The sequence below is a fragment of the Coccinella septempunctata genome, chromosome 5, assembly GCF_907165205.1.
Source record: "Coccinella septempunctata chromosome 5, icCocSept1.1, whole genome shotgun sequence".
In the NCBI taxonomy this organism is placed as follows: Eukaryota; Metazoa; Arthropoda; class Insecta; order Coleoptera; family Coccinellidae; genus Coccinella; species Coccinella septempunctata.
This window is the reverse complement of record NC_058193.1, coordinates 8,258,035-8,269,537: the sequence shown is the minus strand read 5'-3', so window position 1 is coordinate 8,269,537 and position 11,503 is coordinate 8,258,035. Positions and strand designations below refer to the sequence as shown.

Here is an 11,503-nt window from a genome sequence, read left to right as displayed (position 1 = left end):
CTCCAAGTTGCAGTTCCTGGTCGACACTGGAGCAGACCTGTGCGTCTTCCCACGCAGCGCAGTCACTGGCAGACGAGAGAAGTCCGACTACGTCCTTTAAGCAGCCAATGGGACACCCATCGCCACTTATGGTACAACCACCCTCACGCTGAACCTAGGACTACGCCGAGATTTCACATGGAGTTTCGTCATAGCAGACGTATCAAAACCCATCATCGGCGTCGACTTCTTGAGTTTCTACAACCTGCTAGTGGACGTGAGGAACCGAAGACTTTTGGACGGAACCACCCAACTCACTGCCCAAGGAGAAGTAGCTGAGTGCTCCATCCCAGAAGTCAAGACTGTCAAGGGATCAGGTATCATGATCTACTAACGCAATTTCCAGAGATCACCAGACCTGCAGAAGCCCCAGGAAGCATCAGGCACAACACGAGGCATCACATCAAGACGATGCCCGGACCACCAGAAGCTTCGAGACCACGACGTTTGGCACCAGATAAGTACAAGGCAGCCAAAAAAGAGTTCGAAGCCATGCTACGACTAGGAATCGCCCGTCCATCCAAGAGTCCATGGTCATCCCCACTGCATCTCGCACCAGAGAAGGGTTCTGAAGAATGGAGACCGTGTGGAGACTACCGTGCCCTAAACGCCCGGACTGTCCCCAATCAGTATCCCGTGAGACACATCCAGGACTACGCCCATATCCTCCAGGGGAAGAAAATTTTCTCAACCCTCGATCTAGTGAGGGCATACAACCAGATTCCCCTGGCCGAAGAAGATGTTTCCAAGACCGCCATCACGACGCCATTTGGACTGTTCGAGTTCCCAGTCATGACGTTTGGACTACGGAACGCAGCACAGACTTTCCAAAGATTAATCGATGAGGTTCTACAAGGACTGGACTTCTGCTTCAGCTACATTGATGACGTACTGATCGCCTCATCGTCGGAAGAAGAACACATGGAACATCTCCGGATCATCTTCGAGAGGTTCCGCAACTACTCCATCGTCTTCAACCCAGCCAAGTGTATCTTTGGACAACCAGAAGTAAAGTTCCTTGGTTACCTCGTCTCTACCGATGGAACAAGACCACTGCCAGACAGAATCCAAGACATACTGGGGTACAGTCAACCAACAACCGCCAAAGACCTTCGAAGATTCCTGGGTATGATAAACTTCTATCGTCGTTTCATACCCCGAGCATCACAGACACTTGCACCTCTCCACTGGCTTGTGCCAAAACTGAAAGGAAAGGCGAAGATCTCATGGACCCCAGAAGCCACTGCAGCCTTTGAAGAAGGCAAGAAGATGCTAGCTTCAGCCACCTTGCTTGCGCATCCCAAGGACGCTGCTCCTCTAGCCTTAGTAACCGACGCGTCAGACACCGCAGTAGGAGCTACTCTGCAACAGTTGGTCAACAGCGAATGGCAACCTCTGGCATTCTTCTCCAAGAAACTGTCACCACCAGAGACTCGTTATGGAGCATACGACCGTGAACTGCTAGCCATCTACCTGGCCATCAAACACTTCAGACACATGGTAGAGGCCCGAAAATTTACCATTTTCACGGATCACAAGCCATTGACGTATGCCTTCAAGCAGAAGTCAGAGAAGTGCTCGCCCAGACAGTTCCGCCATCTGGATTATATCTCGCAATTCTCCACCGACATACGCTACGTACCAGGATTGCAGAATGTCGTCGCTGATGCCCTTTCAAGAGTGGGCGAAGTGACTCCAACCTTAGACTATGCAGCATTAGCCACATCACAAGAAGATGACGACGAACTGCAGAGATATCTTCAAGGTGACACAGGATTGCTGCTACGGAAGATGAAACCACATGGGTCAGAAATCGCTGTGTACTGTGATACATCCACACCTCAGGCACGTCCATTTCTCACCAAATCATTCCGCAGAGCAGCCTTCGATAGCATTCACAGACTGGCACATCCCGGAGTGAATGCATCCATCAAAATGGTCAAACAACGTTTCGTATGGCCTTCAATCAACGCAGACTGCAGAAAATGGTTCCGCAGTTGTATAGAGTGTCAGCGAGCCAAAGTCACTCGCCACGTCAATGCTCCACTAGGTACTTTCATGCCACCAACACGTCGATTCGACCACGTGCACATGGACATCATCACATGGACATCATCACCATGCCACACTCTGAGGGCTACCGATACTGCCTCACTTGCGTCGACCGATTCACTAGATGGCCAGAAGCCATCCCACTCCAAAACCAGGCATCCACCATCAGAGAATTTTACACAAACTGGATAGCGAGGTTCGGTACTCCACTTCGGATCACCACTGATCAAGGAAGACAATTCGAGTCGAGCCTGTTCAACGAATTAAGTAAGTTGACTGGCACGAATCACATCCGTACTACCGCCTATCACCCAGCAGCAAACGGAATGGTGGAGAGAATCCATCGACAACTTAAGGCAGCAATAAAATGCCACAAGAACGACCGATGGACCGAGACACTCCTAACCGTCCTCCTCGGAATGCGAGCAGCCTGGCGAGAAGACCTAAAAGCAACGGCAGCAGAACTAGTATATGGAGAGCCACTCAGATTGCCTGGAGAGTTCCTGGATTCCAGAAGTACGGATGACAGCGAGAACACATCCGACTTCATAGTGAACCTGAGGCAACAAATGCGAGAAGTAAGGCCCACTGAAGGAAGCCACCACGTAGAGCGGACCAGCTTTATATTCAAGGACTTGGTAACTTCACCTTACGTGTTCGTTCGGCATGATGGTCCGAAGAAAGGCCTGCAAAACCCCTACGACGGACCATACGAAGTGTTGAGTCGAAGTCCAAAACACTTCGTAATAAAAATAAACGGCAAGGAAACGACAGTGACAATCGACAGGTTAAAACCAGCCTATGTCATCGCGGACGACGATATGAAGAACCAGCCAATGCAAGAACACCCTGTAGAACCCGATAGATGATCAAAAACCAGCCCAGGAAAGAACAACTACTAGATCCGGCAGAAGAGTTCATTTTCCCAAAAGAGATTTCTACAATATGTTTCGTAACTTCGTCACTGGTGGGGGAGTGTGTAGGAAATGTAATAATTTCCTCTAAAATAAATTCACATGCCGAATTCCTACAACAAATTCGACGAGAACATCAAAACGGAGAAACATAGGAAACCACTCCTCCTTCGTCGTACAATTTCATTGGTGCAGAGAAAATGTTCCGAAAATGGTATAAAAAGAACCCATATGGAAAGCAAAACTCATTCACATTCACATTCAGCGATCGAGACAGACGAACACCAGTTTTGAAAATTACGCATATCGCTTCCGCATTCCAAGCCTGCACACAAAAAGGTTTTTCTCAAAATCACTCCAGCTACTCGAAGACGTGCGGTCCCAACACATCTGTGCACATCTGTTAACAATTATCAGGGCGACACTTGACCTGCATCCCGAGCCTACATTCCGGACGTCAACAGTGACCGCACATTAGAGCGAAAAAAATTCGTTTTTGTTAAAACTAAAACGACATCGCATATATTTTGCTCTTCAGGGCATAGACATATAGACATGGACTGTGCCTTCCCTTTCTATCTATGCATGAAATACGGTCAAAAAAAGTGACAGAGAGAAACGCACGTCGGGAATGCAGTTGTCTCTTTCTAGAATTTTGATTGGTCTACACTCACCTCTATGTGAACAAAAAAGAGACAGGTAAATTCCCGACGATCATTTCTCTCTTTCTATAAAAAAAGCCAATTTGCTGACATTGCTCAGTCCATGTCTCTATGTCTATGCTTCAGATCAACCCTCATAAAGTTAAAAACTGTTTGTTTAAAACTGTGATATTCTGTTGGAATATTTTATTTCACTTCCCTTTTCCCTGGAAATACTAACGATAGTTCCAGCTACTCAACCCACACAAGGATTTGAATATTCTTACTTTCCCATCTTTGTTCGTGTATGAATGCCTTATATATGCGCATCGTAGGTCTGCTAGCTTTTTGGAGAACAGGGATGTGCATTCTTATAATACGAGAGGTAAGAATATGATTCATCTACTTTTTTTAAGACTGAGCAGGTCGCAAAATGGTCCGAATTATTTGACTGTGGAATTTTATAATGTTTTGCCAATCGCATTCCGATCTTTATCTATGAAGCAGTTTGAAGATAAGTTGAAAACTTTATTGTTAAATCATTGTTTGTATTCGATAACTGATTTTTTTTTTGTTGAAATCTATTGATGTTAAAGTGTAATATTGGTAAGTGTTTGATAGTTTTTTCAAAATTTTTACAAAATTTTACTGTCATAGCTGTTTTTGTTTGTTTTTTTTGTCTATTTTCCAGTCTAATGTATTTTATTGTATACCCATAGTTTGTATACTTTGTGGCGGCGTAGTTGTACCCATGGTAGAGGAATACTTCATCTCACCATGATGGTACCAAGGGTAGCCAAACGATGGCATCACTGCGCACGACGGTTGCGATCACAGGGTAGATTATACGTCTATTGCGGTGCAGCATACGCCAAACGATGGCGCCACCGGCGACGCAACACTCTATACCCTCGACGTAACCGGCGTTTATAGCAGGCACAAACTACGCTGCTTCGGCGATTGTCGTAGGTAATGGCTAGGGTTCATTAACCTACCTGATGAGTCCGACCATAGCAGTGGGACGAAACAATCACCCCAAGAGCACGCCATTCTTCAAATGGCGTGAACTCACCCCAGCACATACCGCCAAAACTTTCTTGGACGTATGTAAGCAGATTTCACTGCGGTTAACATGAATAAACTATCTATCAAAGTTATCATATTTATACCATCTAGACCTGTTGCGTTACTTTCGATGTCGGTCATGATCTTTAAAATTTCTATTTCTGAAACGGTATGAAAATTGAATTCTGCTTCTCTACGTCGATTGTTCTCATAAAAAGATATTTGATCTTTATTCGTACCCAATTTTGGAATTGAATCAACGAAGTGAGAATTAATCAAATTAACATACGACAAGCGGTCTGGTAAATTACTTGCAGATATTTTACCCGTCTTGATATCCAAAGATTTTAGATTCCTCCACAACTCCTTCCCTTTTTTGTTTTCTTTTCCTTTCTCACAGTGACAGTGAAAAGATTGCGGAGCATTTTATAGTGATTCCAGTCAAATTCAGTTCTGTGCTTTTTATATTTAGACAGAGCTTTATCTCTATCCTTCTTCAAAGCTCGAAGGGACACATAATTACAAGTGATGGCATATAGAACCTGATCATTCTAAAATCGATGTTATAAAAAATTATCCTATACCTTCATCTGTAAAGGAACTTCAGAGATTTCTAGGTATTCTGAATTACTTGCATAAGTTCATTCCTAATTTGTCAGATTTAACAAAGCCTTTGAGAGAACTCTTGAGAAAGGATACTGTTTTTCAATGGGAATATTTATTTATTTAAAGAGTACAATGTTCTACAGGTCAAACCCAACTACAGAACAAGGTAAACAAGAAAAAAAAAACTAATTCAAATATACAAAATAAGACAAGTAAGACAAGTAAGACAAATTCAGGCAAAAAAGTATGACTTGATATCTGAGATGATACAATAAAAAATATCCAAGTCAGGACAAACAGAGTTACAGGCACGACACAAATTATAAAAAGGTGAATATTTCAGTGTATTCCCTAATAGTTCTATGGACATCCGAGGGACGTACAAATGTCACAACTTTGAACCGAATTCGGACGTCCATCGCGGACGTCCAATGGATATCCCGTTGGGACCATCCTTAGCTATCTCAACGGTACAAAAATTTACCACGACGTTGGCTATCCTATCTATTAGAATTTTAATGTCCTAGAACCCAATGTCTTACACTCAGACGCAAATGGTATTTTCTGTGTTGTTCTCATTTCCATCCATACTTACTAAGAAAGTTTTTACACTTGGTCCGGATTCGAACTCGCGAGTACGTGGGGACATCGCATAACTGAGTCTTCGCTGCAACCGTCCTACATAGCTACCGAGACTATACGATATACCTACTTGTAGGAACATATTCATTATATTGTTAACTGATTTATGGAATAGTAGTCGATTAATACAGAAATACCATATAATAAAAACTAAAGTCTTAAAACTCAAACATAGATTATTTTATAATAGTAATTACTCAAGTATTTAGTCTTCGTTCATCATAACGTATACATAATGAAATATTCATAAGATATTCATATACTACAAAGCGGAAAAATGGAGTTTAGTGAAAAATAATATTAAATTTTGGTGTTCATTGATATACATGTATGTATTATTTGGTCCATATTACGGACTCCTAGTGAATATCCGATGTGGACATTCAAAAGATGTCCCTACCGGATATCCACTAGGTATCCGTGATGGACGTTATACGGACCATGTAATGTGTATATGTAATTTGGTCCATATTACGTCCATTACGGACTCCTAGTGAATATCCAGTATGGACATTCAAAAGGTGTCCCTACCGGATATGCAATAGGCGTCTGCCATGGACGTTATATGAACCATGTGATATATACATGTTATTTGGTCCATATTACGTCCCTTACGGACTCCTAATGAATATCCAGTATGGACATTCAAAAGATGTCCCTACCGATTATTCATTAAGTGTCCGTAATGGACGTTATACGGACCATGTGATATATATTGTTAGAAATGAAACTCAAGAATTCCAAACTTAATCATTTATTTTCGTAACACAAGAAATATCGAGCGGCTTGTACATCCGAGCACGAAGGGATCTTCAAATCGAATTGCCTGAGTACCACAGCTTCAAATCTCGGCTGTCGTTTATGTTTACTCAGCGCTTATCCCCTTTGACCGGCAGCGGCTCACCATATTCGTGTATTCGATTTCTTACACGGCCTTCCTGACAACTGCGACGCTCTCGACGCATTTTTCTCCAGGAGACCTATCTGTGAAAAAGAAATATTATTTTTTCTTTCACCTGGCTCAACCACTCACGGGACTGAGACCCAGAGACATACAATTCAGTGATAATCTCGATCATCACTCTGCTCTTATCAAATTATACTCGTAAATACCTCAGCTATCAATCAGCTGTACCACTTGCTGGTCAGAGTCTCACATAATCAAAATTATATCTGTAATGACCTCAGCCATTACCCTGCTCTATCACTTACGTTACAGAGACAGACAAATATCGAAATTACACCTGTAAACACATCAGTCATTTCTCAGCTCTACCACTAACGGGACAGAGACTGACAAAAATCAAAATTATACCTGTAATGACCTCAGCCATCACCCAGCTCTACCACTAACGGGACAGAGACTGACAATATCAAAATTGTACCTGCAATGACCTCAGCCATCACTCAGCTCTACCACTAAGGGTACAGAGACTGACAAAAATCAAGATCATACCTGTAATGACCTCAGCCATCACTCAGCTCTACCACCAAGGGTACAGAGACTGACAAACATCAATCAAAATTATACCTGTAATGACCTCGGCCATCACCCAGCTCTACCACTAACGGGACAGAGACTGACAAAATCAAAATTGTACCTGTAATGACCTCAGCCATCACTCAGCTCTACCACTAAGGGTACAGAGACTGACAAAAATCAAGATCATACCTGTAATGACCTCAGCCATCACTCAGCTCTACCACTAAGGGTACAGAGACTGACAAAATCAAAATTGTACCTGTAATGACCTCAGCCATCACTCAGCTCTACCACTAAGGGTACAGAGACTGACAAAAATCAAAATTGTACCTGTAATGACCTCAGCCATCACTCAGCTCTACCACTAAGGGTACAGAGACTGACAAAATCAAAATTGTACCTGTAATGACCTCAGCCATCACTCAGCTCTACCACTAACGGGACAGAGACTGACAAAATCAAAATTGTACCTGTAATGACCTCAGCCATCACTCAGCTCTACCACTAAGGGTACAGAGACTGACAAAATCAAAATTGTACCTGTAATGACCTCAGCCATCACTCAGCTCTACCACTAAGGGTACAGAGACTGACAAAATCAAAATTGTACCTGTAATGACCTCAGCCATCACTCAGCTCTACCACTAACGGGACAGAGACTGACAAAAATCAAAATTATACCAATTGTAGCTGTAATGACCTCGGCCATTACTCAGCTCTACCACTAACGGGACAGAGACTGACAATGCAATAACAGCATTAATGTTTCTACACTAACCTTCTCTTTCAACTGAGTCACTTTCTGACTCCAGAAAATCCAATACTTCATTCATGTCAACATTCAAAGCCCATTGTATAGGCCACCGTCTGAGCTGCTCCTTGGCTGCTTTCGTCACGATGTTCGTGCCAACCTTCTTAATTTCATAGCGTCCATTATCCAGGCAGTTCACCACCTCGTATGGACCCAGAAACTCATAATCGCTTTTACTAATGTGCATCTGAAAATCACGGTGCATCAGCACAAAGTCACCAGGCGAGTACTGAACGTTATCTCTTCTTCTCTTATTAACATCGTTCAGATCACGTGTCGAGGACAATTTTTCTGCTACTCGCTGTCTATCCAAATCTCGGTTTCTTATTGAAGACAGATCCTTTGACACATTTTTCAATAACGCCTGTATCAATGGTGTCGAACTTTGGATTCCCAGGAGTAATAGCAGTGGAGTCAAATTAGTTGATTTCTGCACAGTTGTGTTAAGAACAAGCTGGATTTTCCATAAACCACTCGGCCATTCTGCCTTTACTCGAGTTTCAATTCTCAATAAATTCCTAATGGTTCTCATATAGCGTTCCACCTGTCCATTTCCTCTGTGTATGTCTGGCGTAACATAATGATGCTCGATATTCCAATTTTCCAGATACTTTGGAAAAGTTGTATTCTTGAACGACGTAGCGGCATCCATTATAACTCGTTTAGGGGTTCCAAATAATGATAACACAGTTTCTAATTTTTCACGAGTTTCTGCGGTGGTCACACTTTTCATTGGCATCAAAATGCAATATTTCGTAAAACTATCAACGATAACCAAAATGTGCTTGTAACCGTCAGTAGACACAGGTAATGGTCCTAAACAATCCAAATGTAAGGTGTGAAATGGTTCTTTGGGAATCTCTACTGGATGTACAAAACCTTGTAGTGGTCCTGTTCTTGTCTTTTTTACTGCACATATTACACAATGCCTAACATAACATTTGATGAAGTGTCTCATTCGTGGAAACCAAAAATTTGCAGCTATCGACTGGTACGTTTTATCATCGCCGATATGACACTGCTCGTCATGGAAGATACGGAGTAACCCTAAGCGACTTTGTCTAGGAACAAACCACTGCAGATTCATTGTTCCATCTGGGTTGTGGTGCTTGTGGTACAACATTCCATCCTTTTCAGTGTATTGGTTAGAGTCGAGATCTCCATTCCTTAGCTGTTCCAACAAGTTTTGAACTTCCTCGTTTCCCTTCTGTTCAATGTAAGCCCAGTTATTATGCGAAACTCGACGTATTGTGTTAACAGGATTTCTGCTCAGATAATCCACATGTGGAAGGTTGCTTCCTTTACGGTACTTTATCTCAAAATCGAAATCTTGAAGGTAAACCCACCAACGGGCTATTCGAGGAATAAGATCCTTTTTAGTAGCTGTTGCCTTAACGGAATTGCAATCTGTGACTATGGTGAATTTGATCCCAAGCAAATAAGTTCGAAAGTGTTTGAGTGCTTGCACTATTGCCAGAGTTTCTAACTCGTATGAGTGATACTTCGATTCACTGTCTGTTGTCCTTTAACTAAAGTAAGCTACAACCTTTGGCTGGTTTTCATGTTTTTGTATAAGTATGGCACCATATCCAATACTGCTAGCATCGGTGTGCAGCTCTGTGGGTACTTCTGGATCATAAACAACGAGCAGAGGCCTTGATGTCAGATGATCAATGACATATTTTCTTGCTTCCTCCTGCTCTTCTCCCCATTGAAAGGGAATTCCTTGTTTCGTCAGGCGAGTTATACATGCCGTTTTACTAGCGAATTCTGGGACAAATTTCCGGAAATACCCTGCTAGACCCATAAATTGACGAATTTGCTTGACATTTGTTGGAATTGGCGACTTCATTAGCGCTTCGACCTTGGCTTTCCCTGGTCTTACACCTTCACCTGATATTTCTCTACCAAGGTATTCTAAGCTTGGTTGCAGGAAGTGGCATTTTTTTATGTTCAGAGAGAAACCAGCAGAACTAAGTGCTTCCAGGACGCGTCTTAAGTTGGTAAGACCTTCTTCCGGGGTGGCACTAGGAATGAGAATATCGTCCACATAAACTAATGCAATAGTATCTTTCAAATTTCCAAGGGCTCGATTGACAGCCTTCTGGAATACAGCCGGTGCATTGGTTAGACCGAAGGGCATACGAAGGTATTCGAAATGACCATCAGGTGTCACAAAAGCAGTCTTCGGAATGGATTCTTCATGTATCGGTATTTGGTGGAAACCGGAAGCCATATCCAAAAATGTGAAATAACATCCTTTTCCTAACCTATCCAACTGATCCTCAATTAATGGCATGGGAAATCGATCTTTAATAGTAATTCGGTTAAGTTCACGATAGTCGACGCACATTCTGAAGGATGTATCCTTTTTTCTCACTAATAGTATTGGACTTGCAAAGGGTGATTCACTAGGACGTATAATGTTGTTCGCCATCAAATCGTTGGTGATTTCACGAACAGCTTCCCTTTCGGTAGCGGATAGTCGATAAGGATTACGAGCAACTACAGTATCTTCTGATAGGCGTATCTGAAGACTCACATTGTTTACCGCGCCTACTTTATTTCCAGTTGTTATCATGCCACTAAAATCTCGAAGAATAATTTGGAGATCATCCAGGTACTCAGCAGGTACATCAATCTCAGTTATTTCAGAATCGAAACTCTCAGAAATCCGGTTGATTCCAGGCAACTCACGACGTACGATGCGCGATAGTAGATAGGCAACAAGAGTTCGAGCGCAAAAAGGATAGTTTTTACATGTAAATTCTCATAAGGAAGTCTAAGGTCGATTTTGCAGAAATCGGTCAATTTTGAAAATTTTTCTAAGTCCCGTTCAAGGTCATCCAGTAGGCGGGTCTGAGAGGGTGAGAGGAGAGTGGGGGAGAGGGTAACAGGTTTGATGATGAGGGGTGTGAGGGTGAGCGGGTTCGATATTTTGTTTCATACTTTTCTAAACGTCGGGATTCGAACTCGGGACTTTTTTGTTACGTGATAGATAGATAGGTAGGTACCTAAGCGTTGATATTAGAGATACGTCATGCTTTTTAGGGTGGTAATGAGGAGATATGTCGCTTATCAAATAATGTAGAACAGCTGGATGCTTTCATGTTTATTTTTCAAATCATGAGTGAAAGGGTGATGGTGATTCATTGATTGAAACCTTATGAAAGAAAAATCATTTATTTTATTTACAGTGACATTGATATTTGTTTGATGAAAACAGAGTGATCGCTGAAAAAAATTTAAA

At 42.3% G+C, this 11,503-nt stretch overlaps 1 protein-coding gene across 1 annotated transcript; it reads left to right on the top strand.

The window, feature by feature from the left end:
- The first annotated feature begins 2,417 nt into the window (after positions 1–2,417).
- LOC123313962 lies at positions 2,418–2,960 on the top strand. Its single transcript, XM_044899074.1, has one exon. The coding sequence runs from the start codon at positions 2,418–2,420 to the stop codon at positions 2,958–2,960; it is 543 nt and encodes a 180-aa protein (XP_044755009.1).
- Positions 2,961–11,503: the final 8,543 nt, after the last annotated feature.